Below are 16,661 nucleotides of genomic sequence, written 5' to 3' on the forward strand. Positions count from 1 at the left end.
AAACACCACTGGGGACAGAACATCTTCTTGGTAGCTCCCCACACTTGATGGTGACCTGTTTTATGGGCTTCAAGTTGGCCTCTAGTGTCATACGCAACATTCCCATTGAGTTCCTGATGAAGGCTCTTGGGGTCCTGTTGATCTTGTACTGTTCAAGGCATTCAAGGTGTGGGTCATTGAGTCATAGGCCTTCTTGTAATCAATCCAGGCAGTGCACAGGTTGGTCATTCTAGTCTTTCAGTCTCAGGCGACTACTCTGTCTACCCTTAGCTGGTCTTTTGCCCCTCTGGTATTCTTGCCAATTCCTTTCTGTGCCCCACTCGAGTATTGCGCCATGTGCCCGTTCAGCTTAGCTGCTTTGATGCCTGACAGCAGCTTCCATGTGGTACTGAGGCAGGTTATTGGCTGGTATTTGGATGGGACTGGACCCTTCTGAGGGTCCTTGGGGATCAGGACTGTCCGGCCTTCAGTAAGCCATTCTGGGTGTCTCTCATCGACTAGCAGCTGTTTCATTTGTACTGCCAGATGCTCATGCAGTGCTGTGAGCTTCTTCAGCCCTACTGGCTGAAGAAGCTCACTGCACTGCTCCTAGATCCACTAGCCACTGAGCATTGCCTGTAGGACTATGTAGCTGTGTATTCTGGAATTACCTACAAAATGTGGCTGACTGGTGTAGATGACTAATAGGAAAAACCTCATAATAAAAAAAATAATTTTTAAATGTAGGTATGTATAATAAATAATCACTTGACCATAGTTGTTTGAGTGAAGTTGTTTTTTTTTATTGTTCCATTTCATCTTGAACTCATGAAGTTCACCAATTTTCTTTCTAACTGTCGCGTCCTAAAGTAAAATATCTTATTACCTTACATTTTAACATTTCTAAATGTTAGTTGATTACCAAATCTGTCTGGCTGTTTCTCTCAAAATTCAGGGTTTTTAAGTTTAATAAATTGTAAATGGTAAAGACTAAGAATGACAGTGAGTGAAACCTGTTTGTAGCTATTTTGAAAACAGAACATCCCTCACACCAAATGTAATAATTCAGAAACAAGAATCAATGCAAATTAAATATGAAATGAGGAAAATATCTGAATTGTAATCCATGTGTGTGCACATACGTGTGCATGTTTCTGTGTGTTGGTCTAGTCCAGGGAGCTGGAAATTGCTGTGTACTGGAGAGACTGGCGAGCATTAAGTGGAGTGAAGTTCTTGCGGCTTGAAGACTTCCTTGATAACCAGCGACATGGCATGTGCCTCCAGCTGGAGCCGCAGGGCGTTCTCTTTATTGAGGTTCTCCTGTTCATATCTAGTCTTCAAACTGTTTATTTACCTCTGTGGCATGCATAGACTGTACATAAAAGATGGACATGGCCACAAGCTTAGGTTATATCATTTCAGAGGGGTATCCCATGGTTAAACATATATACAGTATATTTCTGTAACTGTATCCTGATCGCTTTCTCTGTTCATTTCCAGGTGACATTTATAAATCCTGTCATTGAGCGTCCCTTCAAGCTCCAGAGGCAGAAGCGAATTTTCCCTAAAGAAAAAGGTGGCACCAATTATTAATATTTTTTCCATTTTTTATTTTTATTTTTTAGATTTGTTGATAAATGTCGATTTATCCTTGACCATTTCAGTTGTTATCAGGCAGTTCTTGAATGGAAAATCTGATCATTTTCTGTTTATTGCATTTGATGCTAAACCTTTATCTCACCCTTTTCATACTGATAGTAATTACATAAATAATGCAAAACGAAACTTCATTATGTCCACAGTAAGGATACTTATTTTGTGACTGCTCGTTTCGCTCAGCACTGTTTTAAATCTAGAACCTCTGAAACAATTCTTGGATGCTTTCACAATCTTTCTTACTTAGAATTGCTATAGTCTACTTCATCTCCTCTTTAGCTTTGACAGATAGACATAAAATGTTGCTCCTGGTGTGTCTGTGCAAAATGTCACTACGATAAGAGCAGCTGGCAGGTGTCCAATGATGGACAGGTCAAGTGGCTTTTATAGCATGCCCTACTGGGTACAGTAGGGCATGCTATATATACAATGGCATATCAGCTGAGCATTATGTGTGCTTTGATATCAGCTGATCTGTAGGTTTTGTAGCCAAGCTGTTTTATGTGCACACAACAAATCAGAAACCCTCTGGTACCAATTGTTTTTTAAATATTACTAAGCAAATGTTTAGAGAATATGGTTACATGTACTGTATTTCAAGAAAAAAAGACTATTTGAGAAGGAACACTTTTTCTTTTTTTTTCTCAGAGTATTGCATCTCACATAAACTTCTGACATTTTGATCTGGTCAGTTAAATGGCAGCAGTGGGTGTTAATCACTTTCATCTGGTTTGGTGGTAATGAAATTAATAACAGGTTCACTAGAGGGGCAACAGAAGACAACCCCAAAATCAGGAATGGCTTTACAGATGGAGACCCGCTGACATTTTTCCCTCTTCATTTTTTCTGCATGTTTTTTGAGTAATTTTGCTTTTGGCTAGGCTCAGTGTCACTACTGGTGTCATGAGGTGATACCTGGACCCCTGCATGGGTTGCACACGTGGTCCAACTCCTTCAGTATGGCACATCAATACATGTCATTACCAGAAGGTTTGCTGGTAACAGAACAGTCTTAAGAACATAGAGGTGAGTCCTGGATACAGGCAGTTACTCTAGGAAAGCTGGACAGGGCTGTAGAAGGCTAACCCATCAGCAGGACCAGTATCTGTGTAAGGAAGAACAAGATGAGCACTACCAGAGATACAAAATGACCTCCAGCTGGCTGCTGGTGTCAGTGTCTCTGACCGAACAATTAGAAACACCGGGCCTTATAAGGTCATGAGGGAGGGCTGACATCCTCACGTGGGGCATGTGGACTCTGTCTGCCACACTGGAGCCATTTACTATACAGGGTGGGCCATTTATATGGATGCACCGTAATAACATGGGAATGGTTGGTGATGTTAAAGTCCTGTTTGTGGAACATTAGTATATGTGAGGGGGCAAACTCCTCAAGATGGGTGGTGACCATGGTGGCCATTTAGAAGTCGGCCATCTTGGATACAACTTTTGTTTTTTCAATAGGAAGAGGGCCATGTGACACATCAAACTTATTGGTAATGTCACAAGAAAAACAATGGTGTGCTTGGTTTCAACATAACTTTATTCCTTCATGAGTTATTTACAAGTTTCTGACCACTTATAAAATGTGTTCAATGTGCTGCCCATTGTGTTGGATTGTCAATGCAACCCTCTTCTCCCACTCTTCACACACTGATAGCAACACCGCAGGAGAAATGTCAGCACAGGCATCCAGTATCCGTAGTTTCAGGTGCTGCACATCTTGTATCTTCACACCATAGACAATTGCCTTCAGATGACCCCAAAGATAAAAGTCTAAGGGGGTCAGATCGGGAGACATGGGGGCCATTCAACTGGCCCACGACGACCAATCCACTTTCCAGGAAACTGTTCATCTAGGAATGCTTGGACCTGGCACCCATAATGTGGTGGTGCATCATCTTGCTGGAAAAACTCAGGGAACATGCCAGCTTCAGTGCATAAAGAGGGAAACACATCATCATGTAGCAATTTCAAATATCCAGTGGCCTTGAGGTTACCATTGATGAAGAATGGACCCACTATCGTTGTACCATATATACCACACCAAACCATCACTTTTGTTGGTCCAACAGTCTTGTAGGGATCCATCCAATGTGGGTTAGCGTCAGACCAATAGCGGTGGTTTTGTTTGTTAACTTCACCATTCACATAAAAGTTTGCCTCATCACTGAACAAAATCTTCTGCATGAACTGAGGGTCCTGTTCCAATTTTTGTTTTGCCCATTCTGCAAATTCTGTGCGCCGATCTGGGTCATCCTCGCTGAGATGCTGCAGTAGCTGGAGTTTGTAAGGGTGCCATTTGTGAGTAGCTAATATCCACCGAAGGGATGTTTGACTAATGCCACTCTCCAGTGATATGCGGCGAGTGCTACGCTGTGGGCTCTTGCTGAATGAAACTAGGACAGCCTCTGATGTTTCTTCATTAGTGACGGTTTTCTTGCGTCCACATTTTGGCAAATCCAACACTGAACCAGTTTCACGAAACTTAGCAAGCAGTTTGCTAACTGTAGCATGGGAGATGGGTGGTCTCGTAGGGTGTCTTGCATTGAAATCTGCTGCAATGACCCGGTTACTGCGTTCACCAGATATCAACACAATTTCGATCCGTTCCTCACGTGTTAACCTCTTCGACATGTCAATGGCTGCGAACAAAGAGAAACTTGTAAATAACTCACGAAAGAATAAAGTTACGTTGAAACCAAGCACACCATTGTTTTTCTTGTGATATTACCAATAAGTTTGATGTGTCACATGGCCCTCTTCCTATGGGGGGGGGGGAAACAAAAGTTGTATCCAAGATGGCCGACTTCTAAATGGCCACCATGGTCACCACCCATCTTGAGAAGTTTGCCCCCTCACATATACTAATGTGCCACAAACAGGACTTTAATATCACCAACCATTCCCATGTTATTACAGTGTATCCATATAAATGGCCCACCCTGTAGATTACCAGAACTGGTGCTTTGGGGTTTTTACAGATTCCCATGTAGGTTCCCATGTGGCAGATGTTAAAAGGATTTGGAGAAGCCATGGAGAACATTATGCTGCCTGTAACATTGGTCAACACGACTGGTTTAATGGTAGGTCAGTAATGGTCTGTAGAGGCATATCCATGGAGGGATGCATAGAACTCTACAGGCTAGGCAAGGACACCGTGATTACCTTTAGGTATCAGGTTGAAACTCTTGGACTCATTGTCACTGGTATAGTGGGTCCTGGGTTCCTCCTGGTTCATGACAATGCCCAGCCTCATGTGGGGAGAATATGCTGGAAGTTCGTGGAAAATTAAGGAATTTATTCCTTTGACTGTCCCCACACTTACATGACTTAAATCAAACATAATACCTCTGAGCATGTGGAGGCTATACAAACTGCTGAGTGCCATTCTGAGTTACTGCAATAAAATTTCAGCCTGCGGCATCGTTGTTTTTTTTGTTTTGTTTTTTCACTTTAATTTTTGGGGTGTTTTTAAATTCAGCCCTCTGTACTTTCATTGCCATCAAACAATGTGGTAACCTTTCATTCATAATACATTATTTATTCCACATCAGTGGAGATATCCACATGGCTTCTTTTCCCATTGAGATCTGAGGTGTTTTCAAAGTTTTTTGAGCACTGCATTTTCTCTTTACATAGTATTTGCTGCATGTAAAACCTTTTCAGTCATGTAGCTCAGATTTAATTTTCTCCCATCATTCCTGCTCACAGGGAAGCACTTCCTGCGTGCCGCCCAAATGAACATGAACTTTGCTGCTTGGGGCCGTTTGATGATGAGCATCCTGCCTCCTTGCAACTCACTGGAGCCCATGAGCCCTCCATTAGCAGCGCCCAGTACTACATCAGCTCTTTCACCAGCACGGTAAGGCTCTGTGTTGTGACCCAGAAATATCTCTTTGTGACATCTATGAAAGAGTGAAATAATAAGTTGTTTGCTTTAGGCTGTTTTTCTGCTCATATTATCAGACTGGACAGATTAACTTGACTGGAAGGCTGAATCTAATGTTATCACTGGACTGTATTTGGAGTGGTTGTGTAATGTTATTGAAGGTTATAAAAATGTGTGATTCTATATTTTCTTGCTCTCCAAAAAAACCCTGTGCAGACATACAAGAAAAATTAGTGGGGGGAAAAATACACAGCAACAAAAACTTACACTACAGAAAGAATACATACATGATTGTTGGTAGTTTGTTTTTGCAAGGGTCATTTGACCAATTGAATGAGAAAATGCTCATAGATGTTATAAAGAGAATTTAATTAAGATTTCATAAAAAAAAAATGAATATAGTGCCAAATCACAACAACAGTCGCCCCCAATAAGGACCTTACAATAATAGAGAGGAAACCCCATTAATCAGATTTAAATTTAAAATTCCATGCCCCCTTCTAGCCCGCTAATGTGTTTCTCTCTCTTCGTTGTTGAAAAAATGTAAAATTAAGTCTCCATCTCCTAATAAATAAGTGTTTCTAAAGCCTTAGGTAGTACGAGATTTGCTCCATTAGTCAGATTTCCCAAAGTCTATCCAACCACATGTGATAAGTTGGAGTGTCGGCCTTCAGCCGTCTAATTGTAATGCATGTAATTGCTGCCACCAATAATCTTCTTTAGCCAAATTTTGGTGAGCGCACAGAAAACGTTCTTCCAATATCTAACTCTGCACATGGCCAGAATATATGTATGCAAGTCCCAGTATGTGTACCACATTTTCTCCAGCATGTATTAGTGGCGTGGGCCGTTCCATTTGAATTCTCTCCAAGAGTTTGAGCTTGTTACCCTGTGTGCTCCGTTGCAGATTTCCTTTTTACTTGTAATGTAGTATTTGCGGTTATAAATTTCTCACCCCCATTTTCTCTGTAACTTTTTCCCACTCCTCGTGTCACATTAAGACATTTCTTAATTTTAAATAGCAGAAGAAGTCTATTGCTGATGTTAAGCTCATCTTTTATCTGTTTAAAAGATTTGATGCTATCCTTATGAGGTTGGTATACCTTAATCAGGATTTATTCAGCTCATGAATGGAATTGTTTTGGGCAATCCAAAAGAATCATGTTGCATTTTAATCATACATTTAGATATAATTCAAATATATTTATATACTTAAAGCACTCTGCCTCACATCATGTATGCCTTTGACTGTGGGAGGAAGCCCTCACAGACACATGGGGAGCATGCAGGCTCCACACAGACGGAGATGGGTCTACTTTAGATTAAGTACCGCTTGTAATATAGACCTGTTTTCGGGTTTGATCTGATTTCTGTTGTATTAATATGAGACAAATTTAATATTTTTTTTATATTTAATATTTTTCTTTTTTCTAATGGCTCGCCCTTTTTGTTTATTGAAGTTTGTATCATTTTTAATGATTTATTTGTCAGTTTCTTAATTCAAGACAATAACTGCAGAATGGTACAGTGTAATAAACTATATTTTGTTCTGGTTTATTTAAGAGAACCTGAAGTAATGAGTCTGAATTTTGCTGAAGAACCACCAGGCAGATCTCCACATTCCATAAGAAAGAACAGTAAAAACTCCCCACTGGTAAGCTTCCCGTCTGCGTGACAAATGAATACAAACACTAGATGCATTTGTAACGTGTTTAACAAAATAACTAAACTAATCATCTATGGTCCGAGGAGGCAACTGATTAGTCCAGTTTGTTACCAGGAATATTCAAAAAGTTATGGATGATTTGAATGAAAATGGTTACAGTACTGGTGCATGGTTCAATTCAGATGTGACAACCTTTTGGAGTTAATCCAGTTCTGGATCCAGGAATTTATGGAAAAAATATTTAGTATTGTGAGAGATGAGAAAATCTGAACTTTGGCGTCATATCTTTACAAATAGATATCAAATTGAAGTAATAAAAACTGAAACGTATTATCATAATGTTTTCTAGAAAGTATCCTAAAGTAATCAGGGTTGGGATCAGTCTCTTTTGAATTCATGGATGGTGTGGAGGGAATTTACAGCTTTGGCTCGCATACTGCTCTTGTTTTTCTGTAAGGATTCACTTTCTGTCAGTTCATCTATTTTCTGTTTTGCTAAAAAAAACCAAAAAACAGTCTTCCAATGAGAACAAGAGTCCAAAGCCAAAGAGACAACCGTCTGTTCTTCCACCTACACTGTAAGTCATACTGATTTATTTTTTTTCTTAATGTTTGTGAATTTGTTAGGTTTGATTAGACAGTTTTCGGGTACTCCAGATCACCAACCCAAGATTTTATTTCCTTCTGTGAAATAGGATAAGTAAAAATAAACCACACTTAACTTCCTGTGGTTCCAGTTCTAAAGTAATATACATCTAAAGGTTCTGTGTCGATATGTGTAGATATTCTGTGTAGATGAAATATTTGAAGATGTTCGTTTGGGATCCAAACGGAAGGTTCACGTCTCAGTAACATAAATGTTTGAAGTTTGCTTCTCTAGTTTCTGGTAACAAAGACACTGATTTTTATTTATTCATTTTTTTTTCTCTGAAATCAATGAAGGAATCTTTCAGGACATAAACATGTGCACTTTTGTATCCTCATGCAGGAAGGATAAAGGGCTTCAAATAGAAGACTTCAAGTGTATTTCAGTCCTAGGGAGAGGTCACTTTGGAAAGGTATACATTAAACTTACTTTCCTATATTTGTAAGGCAACAGTGGGACTGCAACATTTCATTAAACATGGAATACAATTTATATGCAACTATTGCAATGTAGTGATTGCAAATCTGAATTCAAATCTCAGTGACCTTGACCTCAAAGCTAAGGTCAGAGATCAAGTTTTTCTGAAAATCCTGTAAATCAAGAAGGAAGACACCTAGGATTTTCTAATTTATACCATGTGTGCATCTACTAAGCCACATTACTTCTGTTTCTTTTATTTGATGCAAGGTGCTGCTAGCAGAGTATAAGAGGTCAGGTAAAATGTATGCCATCAAAGCCCTGAAGAAAGGTGATATTGTGACACGTGATGAAGTTGACAGGTATGTAATCTCATCTCGTCTTCTCCAAAATGCTTTGACTCTAGTGGATGGTGTCTTGGACATGTTCCCAGTGCTTGATGAAATTAAACCTTTTCTTTTCCACACCTAGTCTCCCTATATGCATGTCTACGTTCTTTATGTCCTTAGCTATTCCATTTTTTCTTTGCTAACCTTGTCCTTTGAAAACTGGTTGGGGATGAAGGAAGGGAGACGGGAAAAAAGACATGCTGTGTAAAAGAGCCAGAGATAATAATAATTACTAATGATTAAATGCAGAGAGGTGTATAAACACATAGTAAGTGAAGAGGAAACGCTCAGTGCATCATGGGAATCCCCCAGCAGTCTACGCCTATTGCAACATAACTAAGTGAGGATTGAGGGTCATCTGATCCAGCCCTAACTATATGCTTTATCAAAAAGGAAAGTTAGAAGCGTGATCTTAACAGTAGAGATAGTGTCTGTCTCCTGAATCTAAACTGGGAGCTGGGTCCATAGAAGAGGGGCCTGAAAGCTGAAGGCTCTCCCTCCTGTTCTACTTTTTAATATATTAGGAGGATTTAACAGGGAGCCAGTATGGATGAAATACGCTCTCTTTCCAGTCCGTGTCAGTACTCTTGCTGCAGCATTTTGGATCAACTGAAGTCTCCCATCTCTTTCAGATTGCATCTAATCGACCTGTATGCATCTTCCTCCACTCTACATCGTCCTCTGTTCCTCCCTCTTTAAAAGTAAAAAAAAAAAAAAATCAGTTAAGGGCTGTTCATGAATAAAACTAGTGCCTGTGTAACCCAGGTTATATTTTGTAGTTACAGTGTACAGATGCCTTCACAAGACAGTCAAAGTTATTGTTTTGAAAAGAAGCCAGCTAAAGGCTGATTCAGTGATTGTGATTGTGCCCATTACAAACTTGGCTGGGCAGAATATAGGGTTTAGCTTTCTCATCTAAATTACACGAGTGAGTGAGTGAGTGATGGATGCCAGTTGTGGCAGGGAATGAAAGAGAAAATAATAAAGTGAGTTTTAGACTATCGGTGCAGTGAAATTCTGTTAAAAGTTATCCTTCAGAGCGCAGTTTCAGGGTTTAAAGTTACTTTACTTTAGAGTTTGAGTAAATCTCTGCAATGGTTAAATGCAGGTGTAGGAATCTTGGGAATGCATTAATGTAAATGAATGCACACACAAAGAGAGGCAAACAAACATGCTTGTGTATGTGTGTCCCTCCTCCTGCACAGAATGGAGCAGTCTCTCTAGAGAACAACTTTTAGATAAAAGGCAAAATGTGAGAACTGCTCAACCACACAGCATCAGACTTTGCATGCACCCACCATTTGCAGATTAGGTGAACAGCTGTTGAGCTAGATGAAGAACAGACAAAAAGATTTATCAAATAGAATACAAATTATAATTTTAATGAGTGTTCCTGCATGCTGGAACGTTATCCCTTTCTCCCAGTTTGTTTTTTTCAGTGTCTCTTTGCTCGCCTCTCTTACCCTCACCCCCAGGTAGTCACAGCCGACCCTGGTTCTGTTGTAAAAGAGTAAAAGGAGATGTAAAAGTAATTAATGCTTTACAGAATGGAAAAGCTCCTTGACTGAATGGATAAGGACCTGAATTTTATAAGATAATTTAGGACTGACTAAAAGTGCCTCTCTCAAATATGTATCTCCACTCAGCAATGACAGGCTCCCTCCCAAGGTCATTGTATACAGCAAATATGTCATTGATCCTTAAAAAGGATAAAACCCCCTGACAAGTGTGGCTCTTATCGCACAATTAGCTTAATCGAGGTTGACAGCAAAACCTTCATCAAAATCCTGGTAAAAAGGCCTTTGTAGTTGGTGAGGGCTTGGAGGTCTCCACACCTGGTGGGGGTTGTTATCAATGAGGAAGCCGTCTGTCCTCCTCCTGTAGGCCTCCTTGGCCTGTTGGATACCTTCCTCAGGTTGGCTGTGGGAGCGCTGTACATGGAACTGTCCCTCAGCCTGAAGGCTGAGTTACGAGTTCTGATCCGTGCCGGTACTTTACCCATCATCCAAGGTTTTCGGTTATGAAAAACAGATGGGTTTTAGTCATTATCACATTCGCCACACAACACTTAATACAGAAAAGGACAGAGTGAGTGCAGGTTTCCAGGTCCCGCTGTTCGAAGATGGAACAGGCTGTTAGATCAAAACAGTCCTGTAGCTGGAGGCGAGTGTCATCTGGCCATGTTTTAATGACCCAAGTGCTTGGAGGACTGAGGTGGATGTAGGTAGGGATAAGGAGCAAAGAGAGCAGGTCAGATTGTACTAGGCGGGGGAGGGGTGTTGCTCTGTAGGCCCATTTAATGTTACTGTACACATGGTCTAGTGTCCCGTCCCGGCTGTAGTAAATCTCTGATTGCAGCTCCTCCCATTTTGTTTATGAGGAATCTCACGTTTGGTGAGGAAGATGGATGGAGGTGGGGGTTGTGTTGTTGTTTTTGTAGCTCAATAGCCAGCCGACACAAAAAGGTGCACAGTATTTGGGAGCGCTTCGCATCTGCATATTTCTGTCCCCATCTTTAATTACCATATATCAGTATGACGATGATTACTCTGACCTGTGACATCTAAAGATTGAACTGCAAGGGTCTGACTAGAGTTAAGACTGTTGGAAGGAGATGATGGGTATTAATATGTCACTTCTACCACTGTATCTGTGTGGTCATGTTCAGCCTCATGTGTGAAAAGAGGATCTTTGAAGTGATCAACTCCTCTCGTCATCCATTCTTGGTGAACCTGTACGGCTGTTTCCAGACTGCAGACCACGTGTGCTTTGTGATGGCCTACTCGCCCGGAGGAGACCTCATGACGCACATTCACAACAGCATCTTCAATGAGAGTCAGGCTCGGTGAGCTCATGTTTTTTCTGTAAAACCTGCCGCTACAATCCAGGATAGTGCTGTTATTTCTACCACTTCTCTGATTTTTAGGTTTTTCTCCTCGTGTGTGCTTTTGGGTCTAGAGTTTCTCCACAAAAACAAAATAGTTTACAGGTGAGTCCTTTCAAGGCAATTTATTACTATGTCCTCGTAACTATGAGCTGCATGTCAGGAGCATGAGGCATCATTTTTTCTGTTTGTGTCATTCAGAGACCTGAAGCTGGACAATCTGTTGATGGACGCAGATGGCTTTGTAAGGATAGCAGATTTTGGCTTGTGCAAAGAAGGTAAATAGATTTCAATTTTATTTTTTTGTTGAAAAATCAAACTGTGTGGTCTCTGTATCTTCAGTGCAGAAAGTCAAAGCTTTAGATTTTGTGTTTTGCCAGATTTCAGAACTCTATAGTGTTTGTGTCAAAGGCTATGAATGTACATGGATAGTTTGTAATTAATCACTCACACTTATATGCATGAACAGTACCAACTAAACAAGTATGTAATCAATCCCTGTCGTCACTCTGTGACACTTTACTGTGCATAGAAATGGGCCACGGGGATCGCACATCAACCTTTTGTGGCACACCAGAGTTCCTGGCTCCAGAGGTGCTGACAGACAGCAATTACACCCGCAGTGTGGACTGGTGGGGGCTGGGGGTCCTCGTCTATGAGATGCTGGTGGGGGAGGTCAGTGTAAACCATAGACTGTATATAAAGATGCACCGTGTCATAAGGTTGCAGGAAGAAAAAGGTTTGAATTTTTTGGGGCAATGTCCACCTTCACCTTCAGTGTCTGGTGTAGACCTTCCTACACATTTCCATTCATTATTGATCACTGCATTACTTTAAAGTAATCTTTACTCATTCCTCCATACAGAAGAGCTTAAACACTGATGTTACCTCACATTTCCTCACATGAAATGCTTTGTTAGTTCAATTAGCTTTTCCTGTTAGACTTTGCTGCCAAATTGCTAAATTCAATGCTCTATTAATGTTGAAAAATCATCCCAGCTCAGACAAACCAAAATTCCTATATTAAAACCATGTTTCAGAGATAGGATAAAGTCATATTTAGACTTTATCCTAAAGCCAAAGTCTAAATATGACTTTGGCTTTAGGTCTGGAGGTAAACCAGGTCATCTACTAATTGGAAGGTTGGTGGGATGATCCCAGCTGGGAACATGAGTGTGTGTTGATAGAAAGCATTTTGGCGAAGAGAAAGTTCTTATATAAATGGATGAATGAGGACATTAAAGTAGGGAAAAAGGTGCTATATAAGAACCAGTCTATTTAGACCAAACATGAATTATTATTGTAGGGTCTTGATCTTACAATATAAAGCGCCTTGAGGCAACTCTTGTGATTTGGTGCTAAGTAAAAGAAAAAAAAATCTGAAAAGAAGTGAATGCTGGACTGTTTATGGACAACTAACAACCATTTGTATATACAAATGTTTATATAATTACAGTTAGGTCTGTACTTTGTTGGACAAGGGTACTATTGATAGTCTTGCCTCTCTACACCACCATATTGGATATTCGCATGAAAAAAAAAAATCAACGTGAATTCAAAGTGTTACGAAGGCTTAACCAAATCCCAACAATCAGGTGACCCCCCAATGAGCAGCCACTTTGGTGACAGTGGGAAGGAAAAAGTCCCTTTAACAGAAAGAAACCCTCTGCAGAACCAGGCTTAGGGAGGGCCAGCAATGTGCTGCAACTGGTTGGGTTAAGGGGAGGAAGACAGGACAAAAGACATGCCATGGAGAAGAGTCAGAGATAAATAATACCCAACTATTAGATGCAGTGTGGTGTATAAATACACGGTAAGTGAAAAGGGATGAAAAAAGGAGCATTACTAAGGGTGGATTCAGGGTCACCTGATCCAGCCCTAACTGTAACCTTTGTCAAAAAGGAAAGTCTTAAGCCTAATCTTAAAAGTAGAGAGGTTGTCTGTCACCTGAACGCTGAAGGCTCTACCTCCCATACTACTTTTAAGTATCCTAGGAACTACAAGTAAGCCAGCAGTCTGAGGTCGAAGTGCCCTGTTGGGGTCATTAAGATAAGATGGGGCCTGATTATACAAGACCTTGTATGTGAGGGGAAGGATTTTGAATTAGATTCTGAATTTAACAGGAAGCCAATGAAGAGAAGCCAATGTAGCAGAAATATGCTCTCTTTCTAGTCCCTGTCAGTACTCTTGCAGCATTTTGGATTAACTGAAGGACCTCCTGATGATAGTGAATTACAGTAGTCCAGCCTACAAATAATAAATGCATGAACTGGTTTTTCAGTGTCAGTCTGAGACAGGATATTTCTAATTTTAGAGATTTTGTGCAAATGGAATAAAGCAGTCCTACATATTTGTTTAATATGTGCATTGAAGGACATGTCCTGGTCAAAAAACGACTCCAAGATTTCTCACAGTGTTACTATCAAAGAACCCCATGGAACTCCATAAATAACCTCAGTGTGGAAAGAGGACTCTCCATTTACATGAACAAACTGGAATCTATTAGATATGATGCAAACCACTGCAGCGCAGTATCTGTAATACAGCATGCTCTAATCGCTCTAATAGGATATTATGGTCAACAGTATCGAACGCTGCACTGAGGTCTAGCAGGACAAGCACAGAGATGAGTCCACTGTCAGAGGCCATAAGAAGATCATTTGTAACCTTCACTAAAGCTCTTTCTGTGCTGTGATGGGCTCTGAAACTCTTCAAAAAAACCTTTCCTTTGCAGATGATAAGTTAGCTGTTTACCACCACTCCTTCAGGAATTTTTGAGATAAAAGGAAAGACACTCAGGTCAAGTGATGGCTCTTTAAGTAATGGTTTTACTACTGCCAGTCCGAATGCCTAATCAGCATTCACACGAATTAATAGTTAAGGTTAAAGGAATGCTTGGCTCAGAGGAGTCAAGAGGCGTACCCAGTGAAGATGTAAAAACACTTCTGTGTGAGTAGAGTTCAGGTAGCTGTTTGGCACAAGGCATTGGAGCATATGCCTGAATTATATCCTTAAATAATGTCAAGAACAATATGAAGTTACTACAGCTCTGTTCTTTCTTTCAGTCTCCTTTCCCCGGCGACGATGAGGAAGAAGTGTTTGATAGCATTGTCAATGATGATGTGCGCTACCCCCGCCTCCTTTCTCCTAACTCTGCATCCCTCATTCAGAAGGTTGGCTCCCAGACTAAGGAAACTGAATTCTCCAGATGAGGAACATTTTATGACCTCTTCAGTTTTATTCACACTTTTAATAATGAAGTAGTGCTCAAAATCTAAACTGTCTGTTGAGCTTATCAGCACATTTGAATTCTATTTATATGATCTGAATATTCTAAATGCTGTTGACCTAGGCTACTACATCACCTTCTTTCTCCCGCCTGTGTTTCAGCTGCTGCAGAAAAATCCTGAGTTGAGACTGGGAGCAGGAGAAGAGGATGCCTTGGAGATCAAAAGGCACAAATTTTATGAGGTCAGTGTCCAGTTATTGTAGCTGCTTCAACTGAAGTCACTGAAGTACCCGGTACGAGTATGAGATGAAATAGTGGAAGGGCAGGTGCTGAGTAAAAACATCTGAAAAGTAAGGAATCACAAAGAGCTGCACAAGTAAACGGAACAAAAAATATGAGAAAATTAAATACCGCAGTTCCAATACAAAATCAGGTTAAGACCGTAGTCTCAACAAAGACTTGTCAGGTTAAAGAAAAAGGTTTTAACTGCTTTTTAAGCAGAAGTCCAGAGTCAGCTAACCACATTAGTGGAAATTATTTCAAAGACTCTGTGTCCCCTAGTCTTTAAATTTCTATAAGGAACATCTAACAGATTCTGAGTCTGTGGCTGAAGACTGTGAGCAGCAGTGTGTTTAAGCAGCTGGGATAAATGGCCTACGGCCTGGCTGTTTACTGTTCTGTCGTATAAGAAACTGAAAAATAATCCTAGAATCTAGTGAGAGTCTGTATAAAGAATATAAAAGAGGAGAAATGTGAGTTTGTTTGGAGTCATGGAAGAGAGTATCTAGGCATTTTAGTAATCATGCAATCGCACAAATGAATGATTTTGTCGAGTTCAGCCAAGGTGACCGTACGTCACAATTTAGAAATGCTTCTTAAATGAAAGAAACAGAAATGTAAAATAGATTTTACATGTTCTCCAGAGATCACCTTTCTGGAATTTGCATTTGAACAGAAAGAAGCAAAAGCCTGACTGATTTTAGGACATACTTCAGGAGGAGCTATAACCACAGTGTCGCTCTTGTTGCCGTTTAGAACAAGGTAACAGATAGTGAGTCGGTTCCTAATCTGGATTAAACAGTGGACTAGGGAGGACCACCTATCCAGCTTTGAGCCTTAAAAGGCATATATAGCTGAATGCCATCATCAGAGACATGAACAAAATGTCGACTAAAAGACGACTCATTGTGGAAACCCCACAATGTTATGTTCAAGGATAGCTTCTTCGTCCTAACAGAGAAAGTCCTTGTAGATAAGTAGAAGGGAAACCAATCGAATGTAGAGCTAGAGATGCCAGCCAGAACCTTAAATTTATTAAGTAAAACTTTATGGTCAACAGTATCAAAGGTTGCACTGAGGTCAAATAGGAAGAGTGTAAAACAAGTCCCTGTATCAGAAGCCATCAAAAGATCATAACAGAGCTTCAAAAACGGAGTCCTACTTTTGAGTTTAAAAATCTGCCATTTGGAGGAAATGCTAAAAGATCTGAATTGATGTTCTTCAAGTGTTTCTTCATAATTTGGTAACAGCTACCAATGGATTAAGTTTCTTCAGTAAAGCAGTTATTTCAGGCTGTTTTGTATAGGAGGGAACACTGCCTTGCCTCAGTGAACTGAAAACAAAGATGTGCTAATGGTGGTGGACGTCTCAAATAGGATGTAAAGAAGGTAATCATTGAGTCATTAAGTGTAATTAGAGAAAAAGACATAAATGATTCAGGGCACTGAGAATCATCCTCATTAGAACAGGGTGGAGGAGAAACAGTGCTATTAACAGTATCAAATAATAACCTGGGATAATTGTTATTACAATTTTTCAGATTATTTAAATTTGATTTTTCAAAATATTCACAGTGCACAACCAAACCCACTGTCATCCACAATCATTATTAATTTAAATATTAT

General features: G+C 40.2%; 1 protein-coding gene across 1 annotated transcript in view; it reads left to right on the top strand.

The window, feature by feature from the left end:
* pkn3 (protein kinase N3) overlaps positions 1–16,661 on the top strand; it is a 33,058-nt gene that overhangs the window by 14,086 nt on the left and 2,311 nt on the right. Inside the window, exons 9-21 of the mRNA XM_086301777.1 lie at positions 1,150–1,293; positions 1,480–1,555; positions 5,350–5,500; positions 7,091–7,181; positions 7,709–7,770; positions 8,181–8,250; positions 8,526–8,617; positions 11,313–11,489; positions 11,571–11,633; positions 11,730–11,806; positions 12,061–12,203; positions 14,594–14,701; positions 14,919–14,999. Coding sequence (XP_086157903.1) covers positions 1,150–1,293; positions 1,480–1,555; positions 5,350–5,500; positions 7,091–7,181; positions 7,709–7,770; positions 8,181–8,250; positions 8,526–8,617; positions 11,313–11,489; positions 11,571–11,633; positions 11,730–11,806; positions 12,061–12,203; positions 14,594–14,701; positions 14,919–14,999 — 1,335 coding nt within the window. The remainder of the gene's footprint in view (positions 1–1,149; positions 1,294–1,479; positions 1,556–5,349; positions 5,501–7,090; positions 7,182–7,708; positions 7,771–8,180; positions 8,251–8,525; positions 8,618–11,312; positions 11,490–11,570; positions 11,634–11,729; positions 11,807–12,060; positions 12,204–14,593; positions 14,702–14,918; positions 15,000–16,661) is intronic.

This window comes from Aulonocara sp. 'chitande type north' Nkhata Bay, linkage group LG7, assembly GCF_057382095.1.
Source record: "Aulonocara sp. 'chitande type north' Nkhata Bay isolate Kocher_YH1m ecotype deep benthic linkage group LG7, A_spYH_male_GT1.1, whole genome shotgun sequence".
In the NCBI taxonomy this organism is placed as follows: domain Eukaryota; kingdom Metazoa; phylum Chordata; class Actinopteri; order Cichliformes; family Cichlidae; genus Aulonocara; species Aulonocara sp. 'chitande type north' Nkhata Bay.